This window comes from Watersipora subatra, chromosome 2 (assembly GCF_963576615.1).
Source record: "Watersipora subatra chromosome 2, tzWatSuba1.1, whole genome shotgun sequence".
NCBI lineage: Eukaryota > Metazoa > Bryozoa > Gymnolaemata > Cheilostomatida > Watersiporidae > Watersipora > Watersipora subatra.
Genome location: NC_088709.1, coordinates 28,695,133 through 28,716,425, shown reverse-complemented (window position 1 = coordinate 28,716,425; position 21,293 = coordinate 28,695,133). Strand labels below are relative to the sequence as shown.

General features: G+C 34.7%; 2 protein-coding genes and 2 non-coding genes across 5 annotated transcripts in view; 2 read left to right on the top strand and 2 right to left on the bottom strand.

Annotated features, from left to right (window-relative positions):
- Window positions 1-435: 435 nt before the first annotated feature.
- On the top strand, window positions 436-508 carry Trnat-ugu (transfer RNA threonine (anticodon UGU)). Its single transcript has one exon. It is a non-coding gene; the product is annotated as a tRNA-Thr (tRNA).
- Window positions 509-3,639: 3,131 nt separating this feature from the next.
- LOC137387761 (uncharacterized) lies at window positions 3,640-12,634 on the top strand. Its single transcript, XM_068074268.1, has 5 exons — window positions 3,640-3,846; window positions 5,694-5,928; window positions 7,228-7,285; window positions 9,270-9,404; window positions 11,146-12,634. The coding sequence occupies exons 2-5, from the start codon at window positions 5,801-5,803 to the stop codon at window positions 12,199-12,201; spliced, it is 1,377 nt and encodes a 458-aa protein (XP_067930369.1). The 5' UTR covers window positions 3,640-3,846; window positions 5,694-5,800; the 3' UTR covers window positions 12,202-12,634.
- Trnat-cgu (transfer RNA threonine (anticodon CGU)) lies at window positions 4,155-4,227 on the bottom strand. The gene has a single exon. It is a non-coding gene; the product is annotated as a tRNA-Thr (tRNA).
- A 773-nt stretch (window positions 12,635-13,407) lies between the features above and the next one.
- The window catches only part of LOC137388701 (uncharacterized), a 57,173-nt gene continuing 49,287 nt past the window's right edge, over window positions 13,408-21,293 (bottom strand). For both annotated transcript variants that reach the window (XM_068075157.1, XM_068075158.1), the window contains exons 18-21: window positions 18,132-18,278; window positions 16,330-16,515; window positions 14,984-15,170; window positions 13,408-14,070 (exon numbers count right to left, since the gene is read on the bottom strand). In XM_068075157.1, coding sequence (XP_067931258.1) covers window positions 13,807-14,070; window positions 14,984-15,170; window positions 16,330-16,515; window positions 18,132-18,278 — 784 coding nt within the window. In that variant the 3' untranslated portion in view covers window positions 13,408-13,806. The remainder of the gene's footprint in view (window positions 14,071-14,983; window positions 15,171-16,329; window positions 16,516-18,131; window positions 18,279-21,293) is intronic.

Genomic DNA, 21,293 nt, shown 5'->3' with positions numbered 1-21,293 from the left:
CTCAATATTCCATGTTAAACAATAAATCACACATACATATTAATACTATGATGAGAAGAAAGTTACGTTAAATGACTATAAATTTTAATCATCAACAAATCCATGATTCTCAGTTTTTTGGGCATAATATAAAAGAAAAAGGCATAATGACGTTTTCCATGCCCTTCTGTAGGGGTTTCGTCTTCTGATTGGACAGAACATATTATAAGATAAGCTTTCTTTAGCTTATTCTATCACGAAGATAATAAAGTTAATATTTCTGTAAAAAGATATGTAGATCAGAATTTCCAATCAAGTCAAATTGTTATGCATGGAAAATGGCTTTGTCTAAAGAAAGGGAATTGTTAGCTTTAAATTTTTTGACAAGCTTTCTTTAGAGAATTCTAATTTAAAAACAATAATCGATTTTAAAATATTATGAAATGGTAGCATGCAGCCACCATAGCTCAGTGGCTAGAGCGCCTGTCTTGTAAACAGGAGGTCATGAGTTCAATCCTCATTGGTGGCTTCACTTTTGCACTGAGAAGTTCTATACAAAGTAATACAGCGTAAGTGTCATCTCTTGCAATTAAGCCTCAAACATATGACAATCAAACCGAAACTTCTGAGTTCGCAAAGAGTGATTACACAAGTTTGAACAAAGTATAGAGACCCTCATTGGTTCAGGCTAATACAGACTAGCCCATGCCCAGACATTGAAAAATTTTGGATATAAGAAATTGAGTGATGCACAGTGCTGTACTGTGCATTAAACAGCAAATACTGTTTAGTCTATATTGTCCTAGTCTACAATTTGGTGCGATATCATGTCGATATGCATATATATTATGCATGAGAGAGTAAAATATGGTTATACCTGCAACAGGATACAGTATAATATTATAACAGTAATAATAACAAATGAAAATTACTGTACAACACCCTAGCGAGAATTTCATGCATACGCATAGCTTGCGTCGTCTATCAAGCGAGCCACATATTAGTCAAAGTTGTCATTCTTTGGGCAGACATGATCGAACCTGACAACTGTGTGGACCCCAGACGCTGTCCAAAAAATTGATGGTCCAGGGAAGTGAAGTTCGAAAAATCAAGGGTTGACTACAAAAATTAATGTCATTCCAGTTATTTCCAGTACTATTGTCACACATTTCTATCTGTTGTGTTTTCAAGCATTTCAAACAGAAAGGATTTTCAAACTATGCCATACAAGAATTATGGTACAAAAAAAGACAAAAGGCAACAGTTAGCCACTAAAATTGAATAAATGGTTTGACAAATAGCGTTTAAAATGCTTTTCTTTGTTAAGAAATCATATATTAGGTAAAAGATTGTTAAAGCAGCAATGAAAAAAAAAATTTCCAAAATGATTGTTAGATGTCATATACAATTTGTTTCTATCACGTGAGTTGAAATGAGTTGAGAACCAGTAATTGTCATGTAAAAAACGAGGACGCAGACCATGAAAATCATGAAACCTTTAATTGACATAAAATAAACATTTAGCATAGGCAGAGTGAGAAGATCCAAAGATTTGGAAAGATCACTCTTTGGATATGCCGGAAATATTTATTGAGATGTCTTCAGTCACAAATCGTATGCAGTAAATCTACAACGTTTACGTTGCCTAAATCCAAAGTACAGTAATAGTACACATTTTTTTCAGCTCACGCGGTAGTCGATAAGAATGTTCGTTGCAGTCAAGGAAAAGAAATAAATAAATTAAAAATAAATAGTATTCCGATTCTTGTATAACTTTAAATGTTATGTTTCATATTTAAAAGTTTATTATGAATAATGTTATATTTTACTGTTCAGCTTATTTCCAGACCAGCTTACGACTTGTCAATCTGAACGTACCGCAGTCGTCAGTTGACAACGACATGTACAGTATCAGAGATTAGGCATGCTGTGTTCTCTATTAAGAATCATTGTAATATACAAGCCATTTTCACTTCATAGGCACTACAATATGTAAAGGCAATCTTCAGGTTCCTCTAACTATAAGTAATAACTAATTATATTGTAGAATGTGAAAACTACACTGTTGGAGATGATGGAAGGTTGTTTACATTCTCCATAATTGATGAAACGCTGTATCCGAGTCTTCCAGGTATTTGTCTTCTCATAGACATACATGTAGATATAGACATAGACATGTTTTACCTATCTCTATAGATCAGTTTGTATTCAGAAATCACTTAAAACAAACAGTTGGAGAGTACTTAACATATATAGCGGTATAAAACCAATTGAATTGTAGTGACTTATGTATAAAATGCTCAACTTAAAAAGGAGCTACGTAGAATACTCAAGTTATGGAGAGACTAGAATTTAATAGCACTGCAACATTGTTTTGTATGGTTTACAATAAATATAAAACTACATATTTATTCTATTCTTTGATAACATGGTTTACCTGTAAGTTATTTATATAATTCTTACCAGTTAATAGCCTTAAACACAAATGAATACAGTACACGCTCTATTGGAGTTACTAACTAAATTGGTTTCTAACAAAATGGTCCAAATCAAAATGGTCATAAATGTAAATGTATTTGATGTGGTCTGATATTAGTTTTTTTTGAAAATTAAAACAGGCTTTTTTCTAAAAGTTGATTTCAATAGATACAAAGTTTTTTTTTAATTCTAGGTTTTAAATGGTTTAATTTCAATTCATAAAACTGTACTGTTTCTTTTTTAGTTCTTGAATTGTGTATCAATTGTGCGAGATTACATGTAATACTAAATACATGTACATAAACAAAAAACAACCTTATCTTAGAAACATTTTCATAATATCTAAAAAGAATCTGTTGAAATAATTAAATAGATATAACTAAATAAATCTTTAAAATTTAGTTTTGTTTTATTTGACTATCACATTATTAATTTTCGGTCATTTAAAACCTTTCTCTAATGATGGAGTTTTGCCTAAAACTAATTTTACTATTTTTCAGTGAGAGAATTAGTTACCACGGAAACAGACCTATGGAGCTGCAATACGCAAGCATTAACCACAGAGTTTGAAGATGACAATGGCTGGTTTAAGCTGCCATCCAGTGTTTTTACTATCTATGTCAAAGCTCCGTCAAATTCCACATATCTGCAGGTATCCATAGTGTGTCTCTTTTATACGAAAGTTATTTTCTTGTTGAAAATTTTCAATGTTTAATTATTGATAAAAACAGCTTGAATATCTTACTAATGCTTTCAATGATTACGAACGATTACGAATTACTTACAAATTAACTTTGCCTACAAGCAGTGCACAAAGCCAATAAGGTCGTAGAAATTATGATAAAATGATAAAAATTATTGCTATCAATGGAAGAAAGAATATAATAGTGATTTGCTAATCAGAGTAGTGCGGCAGCATGTATCAAATGTCTCACTCAATCTTTTAGAAGGACTGGCGAGTATGAATATAACAACTTAAAAGATGTTGTGGAGTGTGTTTGACCTTGAGCATTTATTTTGCACAAATCAACTCTAGATAGATGTTTAACTCTGTTATGTTTGCCGGACACAACAGTTCAGAATAGGATTATAATTATAGGCATATGATACGGAGAGAGCGGGTAAAAAGAATGCTTTGGCAAAGAGCGATAGCAGCAAGGAAAATTTCCAAAAACTTATTTAGGAAGTGCAGCAACCAAAATGTTGTGGTTATAACTCTGCTCAACTGTTTTCTAAATCATAGAGTTATGCAATGTATGATTTAGATAGAGAAAGGAAACTACAGCGTCGTCGATGGTCGGCTTGTAAAAGTCAGTTATAAGTGTACAAATCCAGAGCTAGATAAAAAGGAGGTGTGCGTAGCCTTCAAGATACAGGGTGTCACGCAAGGTTAGTAACAGTACATGTAAGGTAACATGGATTATATTAGGAGTTATCTTATCAAGCAGTAGAAAAGCACCTGATAAAACAACGATAATCTGTATAGTTATCAGTCTAGTCCACGTGTAGAGAAATCAAAAGTAGTGACATGATTTTGTTAATTTATACAGAAAGCATTTTTATTAGTTGTTCACAACATTTTCTGTTGTCAAAGCTTTGAGACAATATCTTGCTGACAGCATCACAAAAGAGATGTGAAGCTTGAAGACTTACATCATTGATTATGTAACTCAGTCATTGCAAGTAAAAGCAAGTGAAGCCACCAATGAGGATTGAACTCATGACCTCCTGTTTACGAGACAGGCGCTCTAGCCACTGAGCTATAATGGCCAGTTGATCTACAATATAAGCAACTATTATATGTTATTATTTATATATGACTAATTTATAAAGATACTAAAAATTTATATTGCATTATTTTATCACTAGTGCATAATGATGAAAATCCTTACATAAACAGTTTTAGATGTAGGAATACTATACAGCTTTGCTATAGCATGAAATATTTTATTTACATGAGTGAGGGCTTGTGGCAAAAGTACATTATGTTTTGACAAGCATTATGTAATCAATGATATACAGCCCCCATATGTAGGGGCTGTATATCATTGATGTCATGCAGTTACTGTTAGAAGAGAAATGGTAGCAAATATTATATTTCATAATTTTAAATTTAATTAATGTCAAATCATCACAAAAGCTAAATCAATAACAGGCTCGATTGATTTAAAAAAAAATTATAAATGGTTGGATAACTATTACAACAAAGGTTGGTATGCTTTCAGAAAAAAACCATGTGCTCATACATTTATTATGACCCCCAAGTGCTGACAAGCTGCAATCGAGTTCCAAAGGAATCCCTGCGTGTCTACTAATAGGGTTTAAATTAGGTGACAATGTTAAGCAAGAGCACAGACTAGAGGCTATCTCGAGTGCCTGACCTCTGAACAACAGGCTGGGGTTCAACTCATGAATAAACTGGCGCTAGTGGCCATAAGGGTTATTTCCAACTGCTCACTATATCAATTTAACAATGTAAATAGTCTATACTGGCTAACTGCGTCTGTGAGGGAGTAAGTAATGTAACTTATAGAGACGGAGACGTATAGATCGCTGGCTTTTTAATCCCAATCATTAAAAAAGAAGTTCGAATCCCATGCAATGTCAATTTTTTCTTAACAACCCTCAATTGCGGCTTTGAACAGACATTTGGACCGGCCCTTGTTATAGTAAAGGCTAGTACCCTGAAGGTCCTGTGCACCGGGAGAGGTCATCAGGTGTAATAATTATCTGCACAAGTATTCCAAAATGCAGCAAGGGGGTCGAGTGGTGCTGATAGTAGCATGCTTGGCCCATAAGCCGATTGCCTTAGCTCAAAACCAGTATGATGCCATCCTTTTTTTCAAATGTTATTTTTATTTGAAAAAAGATATTCGAAAAAAAAATTTGATTGGAGAAAAAAAAATTTTGAATTAAAAAATGATGCCATAATTTTTTTCAAACCTTTACAGTGGCTTAAGACAAACGGACAAACGTTGCTCATATTATAGTAAAGATTAATGCTAATTGCATAATACAAGATTCACATGTTACTAACAAACTTTTGTAAAAAAATTAACATTTTAGGGGTGGGAGAGCTGGTCTGCCATCTTCCTTACTGATACAATAAAAGTGTCACTTGTCTAGTATATATTAGGGACCCTGATAAGAGTGCTTGCAGCATGCAGCCAATGCTATGTGTCTTCATAACTTGTGGAGTAAGAGAAACTATAGTAAACTTGCTATGTTGATTGCAGTGTCTTTTGAGGAATTAGAAGGCAGTACAGTGTCACAACATCGTACGAGTGCTATAGACATTAATCTTGTCTATTGGATAACTGGAGGGTGCATAGGAGCCCTTCTCATGGGAGCAATAGTCAGCTTGTCAATTGTGTGTCTCTGGAAGAAGAGAAACTATGAGGAGAGTATTAAAGTAGATCGGCTCAAAGGGTCGGCCTATTCTAAAAAAAATATTGCAACTCAACTTACAAGGTCAGTTTATTGGCAAAAGAAATGATTTAAGATTTCATTTATTTTACATTGTGTAAAATATTTATTTGTCTGAAACAGGTTGACAAAATAATTGCCGAAGGCTTAAAATAGGTCTATATATATTTATCATATAAGTCATAAATAACTTTTTATTAAAATTTTTTGGTGGCACCGCAGGTAGAACAATTTTTTATTAAATGATTCTAGTCTGTCCAATAAATGTATATATATATTTAATTATATATATTTAATTATATATATACATTTATTTATATACATATTTTATATGTATTTTTATATATATATAAATTAATGTTGTCACCGTCTAGTTATAAACTCATTGATATCCAACAGTAAGAGAATACTCTTTATATATTTATGTAATATATTGCTTTGGATTGTATTTTTAACCGCCAGTTGCACAAATTGTAGCTTTGGCTATAATATGACTATAAAGCTTCTCATAACTAAAGAATCATTACTTTGAGCAAGTAGAGAGTAAAGTATTAGGTAAACTGGCTGTTTGAGAAAATGAACCATCGCAAAGGAGAGTGTAAAACAATAGCTATTATTGTCCTCTATATTTTTGTGTATGATTAGCCTTATCATTTCTTTCAAGGTTGCCTGCTAAATGACTCTCAGCTCCGATGGTCTGATGCTGGACAGGAATTGTCTGCTCATATGTTGATTACCTACAATGTGTAAATAACTCTTTCTACCCCACAACTGACAACATTGCCAAAAATTCTGCTTGCTCATTGATTGTAACAAATGGTCTTAAAATGCACTCTCATGGATTGAATCTGTCATAAAACTGAAAAAACCTTAATAAAAGTTCAACTATTTATTAAATTATTAATAGAATTAAAAGGTATTAATAGTGATGAATATTTTATATGAAACAACACAAATAGTTTTTCGTGATTTTCCAGTTTTTTGTCTGACATGCATAACAGCAATATTCTATTTTTCACTTAGAGATCTTCAGCAATAGCATAGCAATAGCATAGATCTTCACTATAGCTATTTACTTCATTTTAAAATGTGGCCAGCAGGACAAATGTTTAACTTTAATCTTATAGTTAGTTTAACTAACTTTATTATTTTTCATCACATTGTAGTCACTATGAACGGACTGATTTTCCGACCCAAAAGCGGATTCCAAGATCAGATAACTCCTTATGAATGATTCGAACTTGAATAGTATTTATTTCGCAAGTTATTCATAACGGTTTTAGGCTAATGCTATTTTCCACCTTTTGTTCAGTCGCTTAATGGTTATAGATCAAACATTTGTAGATCATCAAATTTTGAAAATGGTGCAAGATATTTGGGCCCAAATCAGGCTCGGAAACATGTAAGTATCTAAATTTACTCATAGACTGGTACTAGACATCTGTCTGTGAATTATACAACTCTTGAACTGGTTGATGCTTGTCTCAAATGTTCTGTTCACACCGGTATGGTAGTAATTTTCAAAGGTCATCTCTCACTTGGCTACATAGGATAATCTGGTTATTTTATACTTGAACTGTTAAGCAGTACCACAGTCATGATAACATCACTGTATGCCTCCAGATATGACTCAACCTTACTGACTAACTAAAACTATACTATACTAAACCTGGTAAAAAAGATTTACATCACAGTTCCTTGAGTTTCACCCATTTCTGACCTCCTCTAAAATCTAATCTTCTGTAACTGCAGCAATTGTAAAAATGATTAGCAGAATTTAGTGTTGACCCAGTGTTGCAATAGATTGATGTTTCAAACAGTTATTATGAGCTTTATTTTTAGTCAGGATGGTAAGAAGTTCACCCAATCATACTTATATATATACTAAATCTGTAGTTTCTAATTACTAGGATCTGTTTAGTTTCCGATTACTAGGATCTGTAGTTTCCAATTATTAGGATCTATAGGTTCCAATTATTAGGATCTGTAGTTTCCAACTACTAGAATCTGTAGTTTTCAATTACTAGAATCTATAGTTTCCAATTACAGTGGAACCTCGGTTCTCAAACACAATCCGTTCCAGAAGGTTGATCGAAAACCGAGTTGTTTGAGATCCAAAACAGGTTTTCCCATTAGAATTAATATATATAAGTTTTAATCCGTTCCAACACCCTGGATGTTTACCTTTTTAGTATTTTATACATTATTTTATGCATGAAATTGCACATTAAAATGCTGACCAACACATAAAAAGCAATGTATATCTCAGAAAATGTTAAGCAAAATGGCAAAGACACAAATAACATAAACATAAATGTAACCCAGGCTGATCGTACGTTCGCGTTGTCGTAATCTTCCATACGAAAGATTACGCTAACATGAACGTGTAAAAATAAAAAAAAGGATAAAGAAAAGAATTATGAATAGGATTTTTTACTCGGCTACAGGATGTTTTTTTCTCTTAAAATATCTATCCAATGACACTTGCTTCTGCCTTCTTTTTAGCACTTTTCGGAAGTGGTTCATGATAGTGTCGTTAAAGTCATTGATGACTCTGGTGGCTGCAGCTTTATCGGGGTGGTGGAGTTCGACGAAATTCTGTAACTCGGCCCATTTGCTACACATTTGTTTAATCTCGGACAATGCTACAACAGTTGGTCACGGAGAGAGCGATCTACACCCGTACGCCACTCAGCATCCCACCCTCACATACGCACTCACGCGTCGTACCGGCGTTCGAACTCCGATTTTTGTTCGAACTACGAAGCAAGAATTTCTTGAATTTTTTGTTCGGACTCCGATTTGTTCGAACTGCAAGTCGTTCGAAAACCGAGGTCCACTGTACTAGGATCTGTAGTTTCCAATTACTAGGATATGTAGTTTCCGTTTACTAGGATCTGTAGTTTCCAATTACTAGGATCTGTAGTTTCCGTTTACTAGAATCTGTAGTTTCCAATTACTAGGATCTGTAGTTACCAATTACTAGGATCTGTAGTTTCCGATTACTAGGATCTGTAGTTTCCAATTACTAGGATACGTAGTTTCCGTTTACTAGGATCTGTAATTTTCGATGATTAGGATACATACTTTCTGATTATTAGGCTACATAGTTACCAAGTAAAAGACCACTTTGTCTGTCATATCACATGAGAATTGACCATCACCAATAAGATTACCAGTTGCAACATCAATGGTCACGCAGTGGAGTTTCAATTGAAAAGTAAAAAGGAAATCAGTGGCGTTACCGCCACAACATATATGTTGTTGTCACATTTCCATGACCTTGAACATGTAATCACTGAATTCTGGGTAACTGTAACCATTGAGCCATATTAATCAGTGTTGCTTGTAAAAATTCACATAAAGTTCATCTTTGCTCATTGCAGATATATAGAAAAAATCAGCCTGTACACAATGGTGGGTCTCCCAGAAGATTTCCTGAATCTCCTCGCAGAAGCAGGACACCACATTCTCAAGCACAGCACAGTGCTATGTTTGTAGTGAATGAAGGCGAACAAAGGGTATGGCAAGCCTAGTCTCCTGTGACAAATAGTTGCGAGCAGGAAACTCTAGCTTTCGATTTAGAAAATAGGCCATTGCATAAGTTTTAAAAGTTATAGGCTTTTAAATCTCCTTATAATTGCTTTATAAGCGAACATGTTGCAGAGACAGTTGTATAAAACATTTTGCTGACAAGCTAAAAAATAAATAAGGATGAATTTACACAAAATTTCAATAGACTTTATCAAAAAGTATTGACATTTTTCTATCATTTGCAATTGTTTTGGATGTTTGAGGTGATCTGACTGCAAGGATGTTTCAAGGTTAAAATTGACAGAACTTGATCACAGTTAAAACGCTCAGAAGAAAAACACGTATGAAATGATGTCACTAGTTGCTATCGGTGCTGTAGTTGATATCAGCTATTGTGTTCAAATTCCGCCATTACAAGTTTTTAATCTGTAGGTCTTTTTGAAACTATATACATCATAATCGCACTTTCGCTTGATCCAAGCATTTTAATTGCGTGCGATCAAGTTTTCTCTATTTTAATTTTAAAACATCCTGACAGTCAGACCACTTCACACATAAACAACTATTATAAGTGATAGAGAAATATCAATACTTTCTGATTAACTCTATTGGAATTTTGTACAAGTTCATCTTTAACTGATCTAAAGATTTAAAATTTTGCATAAAACTGTTTGGCTGGAATCAGAAGGCACGTGATGATGCTTTCAAAATGCTTGAATACGCGGCACACAATGTTTTGCAGCCCGAGGACCACGACTATGCGGCTAATACTATGGCAACATCCATTGCTTCATCTATGGGTATGACATAGTCAGAGCTGCTCTTACATTTAGTTCTATGTTATGAGTAGACAGAAAATTTTCATTCTAGTACTTTCTCACCTTTGTGACAAAAAAACGTGAATATATTTTAGCATCTATATATCCGATAGCTACACACCCACGCTACGTAATCAGCACACCCCGTACTCGCTACTCAGTTTCTTTCTTTTAAGATATCGGTTAGCTAAGGCTATACATTTGCATGACAATCTGCTTAGTGCAAGGTCTTCGTTTATTTTTATTGCTGCTACTACACCTCTAGCCCAAGTCCTTTAGTTTTCTCAGTTTACAGGCTTTATTTTGTGTATTCTTTCCTGTATATTAAAGCAGCCATGACCTTATGGTCTAGTGCGCTTCACCTGCTAACAACAGGCTGGGGCTCAGTCCCCAAAAAGGCTACCGGTGGTGACAGGAATTACAACCAACTTTAAATCGCTTTCTGCCACAGGGCATGTCTCCAGTTGTCTAGTTTTCTTTGCTATTGGATTCAGACATGTCCAGCCAAATTCACAGAGTTATTGTTTGTGCTAAAATGCTCTTACAAATGTGTACACAGCTTCTGCTTTCAGAAAAATATTAGCATTTTTTCTGGTATATTAGAGCAGATGTGGCCTAACGGTCAAGTTCAGAACACCAAGTAGTTGAGAAACATATGAAGAGGAATACTTTTCTAGATCATTCATACTTATCTGGACACTACTATTTTATTATTTAATTGTCAACTCTTTAGGATTAATATAATAATTACATTTATGTTAAATATTATAAGACTAAATGATATAATGGGCTGCTATATAACTAGTATTTAAAATCTAGAAATCGGAAAAGAGCAGAAAATAAGATATTAATTTGATATTCAACTATGCATAATAAGACACTATATTGTAGTCATATGCATTTGTTTTAGACATTGCACCCATTGCCTACTGAACAAAAGGGCACAAAGAAACCAATATTAAAGCGAAGTGCAAAAGAAGAACAGGAGCGGTCAAAGAGCCTTAAAATAGCAAGGACAGCGTTAGTGCAGTTTGAAGGAGAGAGACTACACGCAGTAGGCAGCAGCAGTCACCGAGATGAGCTTTTTGATGCAAATAACCAGCGAATGTCTAACATAAATGCCAGCCTACGAGGTATGGGAAAGCGGTTCGTTCATTCCGACCCCAATATAAACAATCCAAACCAGACAAGCAGTAAAAAAGGCAAAAAGAAAGAAAAAATGAAAGAATTACCTGGATCGATCTGGAGCATAGACTACGAACACTTTGAGATGCCTGTCGGGGCAGATCCTAAGCTAGAAGAAGAAAGTCAGCCATCGCAAACACCTCGGTCAGTGGGCCACAGATCAGAGACTTCCATTGAAGACAATGAACAAACTTTAAGAGAATATGACATAGACCCGGCCGCTTTAAAACCGGTCGACGAATTCGCAGAAGAGTTGCCAATTACAAACATAGACGAGTTAAATAATTTTTTTGACCAGAAGCCACAAACAGAATCAATTCTTGATGAAAGCTTGAAATGTTTTGACAGCGAATCTTCAAGTGACAGTGATACGATGTCCAGCCTTTCCCTAGTAAAAACCCGCAGCCCTGAGGAGTTACTAGAAGAAAATTCTGAACTGTCTGACATTGAAGATATTAAATACGGTCTGACCACAGGCTCTTGTGAAAAAAGGAGGGACAGCGTAGAGTCATATGACTACGCTGTTGTAAAGCGTGATTGGTCTGGTAAAATGAGCGAGTTTACTCCACCAGATCAAGATCTGAACATACCTGTTAGTAATATAGACGATTACGCGGATCCACCAGAGTTGCCTCCACACCCAGATAAAGCGAGTACTCTACCATTAGACGCATACGAAGAAGTTCAACAGCAATACCGTACCCTAGACAGTATCAGTGTAGGGACACTCAAGCAGCAGCAAGGAGCGGATAGCTATTGGTATGGTGATACGCCTCTATGATAGAACCCTTGGCATATGCAGTGCAGAATGGGCTGAACAATTCCCAAATTACTAATTTTCTCCATAAACTGGTAAAATTTTTAATTTATTGATAAGCTTGCTACAGTGGCTCACACCCTCAATCAGCAACCCACTGCAAGTTTAATTATGCATGCTACAGTTTACTTCAGCGTAAGAACCAGGCTTTCCAACAATGCACTAGCCCTAGTTTTACTTAATATTGCAACCAAATTGTGCAATCCACCAGCCTTCAACAAGCTAATATTAGGCTTAGCAAAACATGTATTTTATAAAACAAATTATTCTGAACACGGAGTTGTCTTCCTACTGTGGTGGAGAATAATTTGTTAGCTCAATAATTTTAGCATATTCTGGATTTAATTTTTGCCTGTTTGGAAATTTGCTTCTGTAAACATGTTATAAAAGATATGCTATGATATAAACATGTTATAAAAGATATGCTATGATATAAACATGTTATAAAAGATATGCTATGATATAAACATGTTATAAAAGATATGCTATGATATAAACATGTTATAAAAGATATGCTATGATATAAACATGTTATAAAAGATATGCTATGATATAAACATGTTATAAAAGATATGCTATGATATAAACATGTTATAAAAGATATGCTATGATATAAACATGTTATAAAAGATATGCTATGATATAAACATGTTATAAAAGATATGCTATGATATAAACATGTTATAAAAGATATGCTATGATATAAACATGTTATAAAAGATATGCTATGATATAAACATGTTATAAAAGATATGCTATGATATAAACATGTTATAAAAGATATGCTATGATATAAACATGTTATAAAAGATATGCTATGATAAAGCTAACCACTGCATCTTCTCGCTTATCCCTTAGTCTGCGTTCACCTGTCAAGTGCATGACATAAAACCTAGAATAACTACATCAAGTTAAGCTGAAACAAGAATATCTCAAGCGCATACAAACTAAACAAAGACATTTAAAGTATTTGAAAACAACTAACTGCTAACTCTAGTGTTGGTATTTTTAATTCTTTGCAGCCGGGAGAAACGTCTCTGATTTCAGGTTTATACATAGGCCTACATATTTTAAAAACAATCTTTCAACTCAGTGCTTGGTTATATTCCTTTTCGTGGTGAGGAATAACATTCAATAGAGTGTAGCTCTTATTGATAACCATGCAAACAATGAGTTGTTACTATTGCAAATTTATTTACATATTTGAAAAACCAGGCTAAATACATTCCTTCAATGTACACAAATACCAAACCATGAGCCTACTGAATTGCTAGAATACAGAGTCCTTGAACTTTGAATCTCGGTGCTGATTGACATAAACTCTGTAGGAAATAAATGAATATAGGAACGTATAAATATCAATTTAATCAAGCCTATCTGTATATACAGTATAACTAAGATACTTCACAGAAAAAAGGGTCAGTAACCTTCAAAATCATTATACTTTTTAATGGGTATTGAGAACTTTGCCGAATTACAGCTGTGATAGCGGACAACTTCAAACAATAAATAGATAAGAAACAAGAATAGAGGTTTAATAATATGAAAGAGAAAATGGACACACGATAGCTATTTGTCAGACAAGAGCATTCCACCAGCTGTGTCCATAGACCCCGTTTCTATGTGTGTCACTTCCATTGGTTGGCCAGCATCGAGTGATTGAACTACCTGAATCGCAGTTTCCGCCGGCTCTAGTGCCTGCTCACTGAGACCCTGGCCCTCCATGCCTTCATCTGCACCAGGTGCCTTCTCCAGGGTATAGTTTATCATATAATCACCATATGCCACCTGCAGGTTGGTGCCAGCTGCCAGTCCTTGAGCAGCTTGAGTGATCTGCAGAGGTCAAGATATAGGGATAAGGCTAATAAACACGGTTCAAAGAGAATGTACAATCATACCTCTACAAACAGCTTGATTCGTTCCGGAACTGAACTCGTACATCAATTTTTTCATATCTCAAAGCAATATTTCCTATATAAAATAACTAAATACAAATTAATCTGTTCCCATCCTCTGAAAAGAACACCTAAAACAGGATATTCGATGGAAGAACATGTTTTTATGGTTCTAATTCCTACCTACGCTAACAAAGTAGCACTGTGTATAAAATGTAACTTGGTATATACAGTGCTGCAGGGAGCTCTTACTTTTGAGACAGGCGTAGCAACCAACAGTGGTGTGAGAGAGACTCGACGACAACACATGCAGGTACACTACACTGTTGTGAAGCTATGTAACACAACATAAACTTCCAATTTAACTCAAATGAATTTACCTTACTAAACAAATACTAAAAAATAGGTTTTAATCTTGCGCTAAACTCAATTCTAATTTTGTCTTCGTTTTCCTTTTTTATTATCTTCTTCCGGCTTGGCACTTTTGGACTCGCTTTTGCTATCCCTTTTAGCACTACGTCAAACTGATGCCATTCACCTAGTTAGATAATATAAGTAAACGAAGGTTTTCCATTTTTTCCTTTTCCAACGTTCACACTAATCTTCATGGTATTGTTGACTTTAAAATAAAAACTGAAAAGTATAAAACACTGTTCAATATTATTTTAGCAATGTACAGCCATACAATAAAACTCTTGCAGCGAGCCACACCAATTTCCAAACAACCGTAAAAAATCATCGTCAAACATTAGCAATGGATAAACAAATTGATTCCAAACCCTCCACAATTCCACTGACAACTGATAGAAGATTATCAGCTTGTGTAAAATAACAACAATAAAAGTACAGACCAGCTCGACAGGGATAGTCGTCTCGCTGCCATCAGGGTTAACAATGCTGACTGTAGTCGTTGAGGTCTCCGTCTGCCCAGATATATCTGTGTCGGCCATGTTAATCTCGGTAGGAACCTGCACTGAGTTGCCGGTAGTCAGAACACGAGGTCTCTGCACATTACTGGCTGATCTACCACTTATATGCCTATAATAGACCCAGGTCATCTCCTTATATGCAACTATGAAGAGATCCAGATTGAGCAGTGCATGTCTAATGTTAGCTTCTACCCCAAAACTGGTTTTCAAAGTTTCGGCCATCCAACCGGGTAAAATCAGACATCAGCAAGTTCAAAAGATAGACTGGCAGATAACTAAGCCATAATGTTGTTAATTAATTGTATAAAAGGTACAATTTGAACAGAGAAGCCTTTGGTGAGTTCAAAGGTTCTGTTTAACAGAACTGCTCACTGCACCAACACCGGTGTAAGATAACTCCTGATCATAAAACTGCTAATTTTGAATATCGGCTAAAATTACAAATTCACTTTTGAGCAATTGGTAATTAGTCGACTGTACTACCATTGACAGCGCAAAGCAAGCAAGACTTTAACAACAGATTGATGAAATTCGCTATTCATAAAAAGACAACTCCTAATACCAGATGACACACCAGTCAACTAACCTCAATTTCCATTTCTACATGTCAACTGAGAGCTAGCAAAAATTAATCTTCCTTACCGATAGATAGATATATATATATATATATATATATATATCTATATATATATACACATTCAGAAAGTTTAAAGTTTTTTTTAAGGAAACAGGTGACAAAACTGGGAGTTGTCTGTTCATGTAACCAAATATGGTAAAAGCTTGTTGATTCAAACTTCTCTCCCAAGTTTTAATGCGAGTAAAACTTGGGAGAGACGGTGGGAATTGAAACTTAGGGGTATCATGTGCTGTAACTCTGTTTTACAAAAATAAAACAATTTATTACATACTTGATACATCATTGGTTTATTGGGATCCAATTGTTCTTGATACGAAAAACAACTTGTTTTAATAAGTAAGATAGCATTCAACATATTTTATTCAATAATGTAGATGTTTCTCTGCAAACAGAAATCCTTTGCTTGTATCTGCAAAAGTTACAATTTACTCTTCAAGTCATCTATTGGTATTGGCAGCATCTTAGTAATTACAGCAAAAAATGAAGTTCAGAAATTTACCGAGAAATATCTACAACTGTGCAAAACCGCTGTAGATATTATCTGCAATTTCCCAATGTTATCGTGAACCAGCCTATATAATAAAACGCAAGCATCTAAAATAATTTATCTGATAAATGAATACGGTCTTACTTGATGAGCTTCCGAGCCTCATCCGGCCAGACATTGTGTTTGGTTCTCATATGAGCGACTATCTGCGACCTCTGTATTCCATCAAAGGGACAATAGGTACATTTATATGGCTTCTTCTCCTGGTGCCTCCACATGTGTCGCTTGAAGCACGTCGAGTCAACAGACTTGTAGTCACAATACTGGCAGCTACGGAGAGGCAGAAGGACACTCATTAAGAAAAACCGCATGAACCTGTTCACTTAAGGTTTGTCTGTTGCTAAAATTTAACCTGACTAAACGAGAGGCTAGTAAATTAGCGTGTGTGCCGTCCTACAATACTGAGTTACTGTTCGTGTTTGATGGAATATCTTTTGGGCATCACAATTTTATTTGTGGCCCCAAACATGATGCTATCGGACACTAAACAATAACGCAAAGGAATTACTCAGCCCATAAGCAAAGGCAGAAAAAATGTGGTCAAAGATGTATTTGTTGTAAGTAACTTGTATATTCAAAGTATGAAGTCGTTAAAAATGGCTACTTTCAATTGCTCACATAAATGAGAACTCGCTCATAACTGCGTGGATTCGATAGATGCTTCAATTTTTCATGTGTCAAGCTGTCAACAAACTCAATCATAAATTGATAAACTTTTACTAGTTGAATTAGTGAAATGATCAACTGGCCAAAGACCTTTCTTTATCTTTAAAGATGCAACGGAGCCTTCAAAGTCATGATAAGACGTTCTCTGAGACTGCAGGGGTCAGCAACTCTTAAAGGTAGCAAAATTGAACGTTTTTAATAGTTAATAATGCCAGCCTTTGGCTCGTTGTTCAGACACAAACTATGTGTATATAGGCAAGAGAACCAATAGCTTAATTAAATTGACCAACTGACAAAACAAATTCTTTTAAATGTAAAACTATTAAAATGTATAAAATTTTAAAGAAACACAAGCCATTCTATAACTGCCCTAACAGATGCCGCGCGCATAAATGTAAAGTTTCAATCCTTTGTGAGCAGGAGTTGTCTCACATTACAGAGTTATCTGCTCAGTGACATTAATAACACTGAGTAAATACGAGCCAACTACAAAACAACTCAGTTTCTATCAGCCTCGCTTTAGTGCCTGATAAAAGCAGGTGCATGGACTAAAATGACACGCAAACAGACATCAGACAATTGTGTATTGCAAACAAGAATTGATTTCAATTTGAACCTGCATATATATTTTATTTAGATATATATATATATATATATACTTTCTTACATATATATACTAATAATTTTTTATCTAGATATACATATACCTTTATATTTAGATATGTATACATTAGTATTTAGTTGTATACAAATATATATATACATATCTATCTAAATAAAAACATATCTATATATATATCTAAATACAAATGTATATACATCTAAATAAAAAAGTATATATGTAAATATACTTTTTTATTTAGATATATATTTCTAGATTCAAATATGTATATAAGTAAAATGTGGAATGCACAAGCAAGAAGCAAGTTGTAGCGCCAATTCATTTTAGTAAAGCCTGTTTTAGTTATATGAGGTACTTAAAAGTGTATAAGTAGTACATATAAGTGTATAAGTAGTACATATCAGTGTATAAGCGGTACATATAAGTAGTACATATAAGTAGTACATATAAGTGTATAAGTAGTACATATAAGTGTATAGGTAGTACATATCAGTGTATAAGCGGTACATATAAGTAGTACATATCAGTGTATAAGTAGTACCTATAAGTAGTACATATCAGTGTATAAGTGTACATGTAAGTGTATAAGTGTACATACTTGTAGGGTTTGACACCTTTGTGAATGTTCATGTGAGTCTTGTAGTAGCTCCTGCTCGTCGTGGCATAGCCACAAACATAACAGAGCATTGGCTGCGGGGCGTGGTTATCATTAGCCCTCTGCTTCATTGTCATCCTTGCAAACTCCCTGTAAACAGGACACACAGACAGGTACAATGTTGAAAGACAATAAAGTAAAATGAGATTGATAATGTAACACTTGATGAATTAGAAAGGATGGTGAAGAGTCTGGCACATTGCCAATTGAGTACGCTTACTAACAAGAGCTAGCTACTGGCTCTCACAGGAGAGTGAGCGCAAAATTAAGTTGGGCCGTAACTGAGAGCGGTAACAGATTTTTCCCCACTTAGCGACAAACAGCACATCGCTCAAAGAATCCATCAATCTCGCGTAGCTAAATTGGTAAAGGCAAACGAGAGGTTCCATGATCAAATCTTCTGCCATACGGATTTTTCATTCCAATAGCTACAGCTGGACAAACTGGACTACACACAGACTGAGATTTATATAGATCTATATACCCTACAGGATGATAATATTCGCGGAGTTAAGTTTTGTGCAAATCGCCTTTCTCATGCATATTCACGGACTAATTTATTCGCGGATGAACACAACCACTTTCTATTAAGAGTTAACTCTATTGCAGCTAGCAAGAGGGTTAACTCTTTGCATGCATACACCGCGTGTTTAAGTTTCTGTTTAGATGACAACTACGAGTCGATCATGCTAAGCTATAAATTTCTTGCTGCGTCCAAAGGTTTTCATGAGTATTCATCGCTTTGGAGGCCTCTGATGAACCAACAACTTGTGGTAAGTACAGTGCACCCTCGTGATACGATTACCCTGATATACGATTTTTTCACCTTACGAAGGCAAATATTGTGATATCTTCACCTCGCTATACGAATTTTATTTCACCATATGAATTTGAAAAAAGTTTCGCCTGAGTTAAAATTTGGCCGTCAGTGTGCTCATAACACACGTCGAAATAAAAAAGACACCGAAATATAGTTTGCCGAAAACATTCTTAGAACTTTTAGAAGAGACATGATGATCGACTTCTCTCATGTCCGCGTGGAAAATTTCGTGTAAAATACACAAGCGAGAGCAAATATTCATTTGTAGCGTTATTATAGCTTTTACTATAAACATTCAAGTCAGCATACGTATATAACTACAACTATCTACATTTAATTCGTTATCTATGGAATCTGAGACCGATACAAACGTTACAAAACGAAGGAAAAATGATTTCTATGTCAACAAAGTTGGATGTCGTAAATAAGAAGAAGGGACCCGTATTATTAACAATGTCAAGGAATATGATCGCAACCAATCAGCATTTGCAATTATTATTAAAACAAGAACTTCATTAAAGCAAGCACAAGAAAGAGCTTCCGACTGAAGATTTGAATGAGCTAGGTCATGCACGCGATCAGCATTCAAAAGGAGCAACCATTTTGTGAAGGCGAGGATTTAGAAAATACAGAAAATCCCACATTCGCAGAAATGTTTCAAGTGTTTAATTTACTGATGTGGACTAGTACATTAAAACAATGCATGTATAATATATATTATTTATCTCTTGTGTGGCATGTTTTTCATATTTTATTCATTTTATTTGTTTCCTTTTGATTTTATGTTATATTTACTTGTTTAACCATGTCTTTGCATATGGGCTTGTTATCTTCTACGTGAATACAATTCATCGTATGTATGTATGTATGTATGTATGTATGTATGTATGTATGTATGTATGTATGTATGTATGTATCTCATATAACTAGCTACTCAAGATAGTTGACGCATCCACATGACTTTCTAAAACTTGCTAAAGCCCTGTCCCCCCCATAGGGTAAAAATACGTACAAACTTTGTATGTATGGTTACATTGATTCTTGTGCACATTTCATACAAGACAAACTACTGTACCACATTCTCTGGATCCTTTTACAAGCGCTAGCTAGCAATTTTCTGCATTGCACCATCAATTTTTTCGTAGAAATATTGGACAGGAATGGACACCTTTTAGTGTGCTAAAAAATTCCAATTCATTATGTTTTAAATTTATTTTCAAATGTACAGCACCATAATTAACATTGATACGTTTTTGCTTTCTCTCTGCTTTACCTGCTACATGTACCAGCTACGTTACTCCAAAGGTATGTACGTCCAGTATAGAAAATATAATTTAATTTTTCTTTTCGGTAGCCATTAAATGGTCAAGTGTGCGAGAAGCCGCTTTCTATAACTGCATCGCTCGGCCTTATTGATTTAGGTCGAAAAAGATTTCAACCAGATAGGCTAAAGTTGATAGTGAAAGTGAAGATAGGAACTGCTGAAGGATAAAATTTCGTAATAAAAAGTTGAAATTCAGTAAAATAGTTCAAAATACATACTAAAACTTAGTTTTAAGTGTAGGCTTAGCAAGCTAAACTTACTTGAAGTGAATTCAAAGTTTATGTTATGCGTACCTTTTGAAGGCAAGAACTCCTTACCGTACGTACTACATTTGGTACACACATTATAATTTGGCGTTTTATTGCAGATCATAACCATTAAAATACACTAAATACAATACAGTTACTGTAGGTAACTATAATTACTAAAGTTAACATACTATTTTGTTGCTAATTGTCAATATGTACACATTTTTATAAACAAAATTGACGATTTTTACCAGGGGGTGTTTGCATTGTATAATTACAATGGTCTTTATACCCCGATATACGAATTTTTCACCATACGATGCCAACTCTGGAACGAATTAACATCATATCTCGAGGGTGCACTGTAATGAATTTTTTCAAAACCATTTATTAAGCTAATAATTGAATTTTACTTTGGTTCGTTGGTAAAACGCTATATTTATTTGTTTCATCCCTACCACTTCGTTATTCGTTTTAGTGTGAAAGAGGAGCCCAATAATCTGCACGACCCATTTGCAGTAAAGCTAATAAACGCAGACTGCGCCACGGTTGGTCATCTACCCCGTGAAATAAGTAGAGTAAGCAGCTTTTTCATCGTACACGGAGGCACAACGACTGCAAGGGTGGTGGATGTCATTCCTAGAAGATCACCAATCATTCAGGGAGGTCTTGAAATTGAGGTAGAAGTGACCGCAGCTGGTAATGAGGAGAAT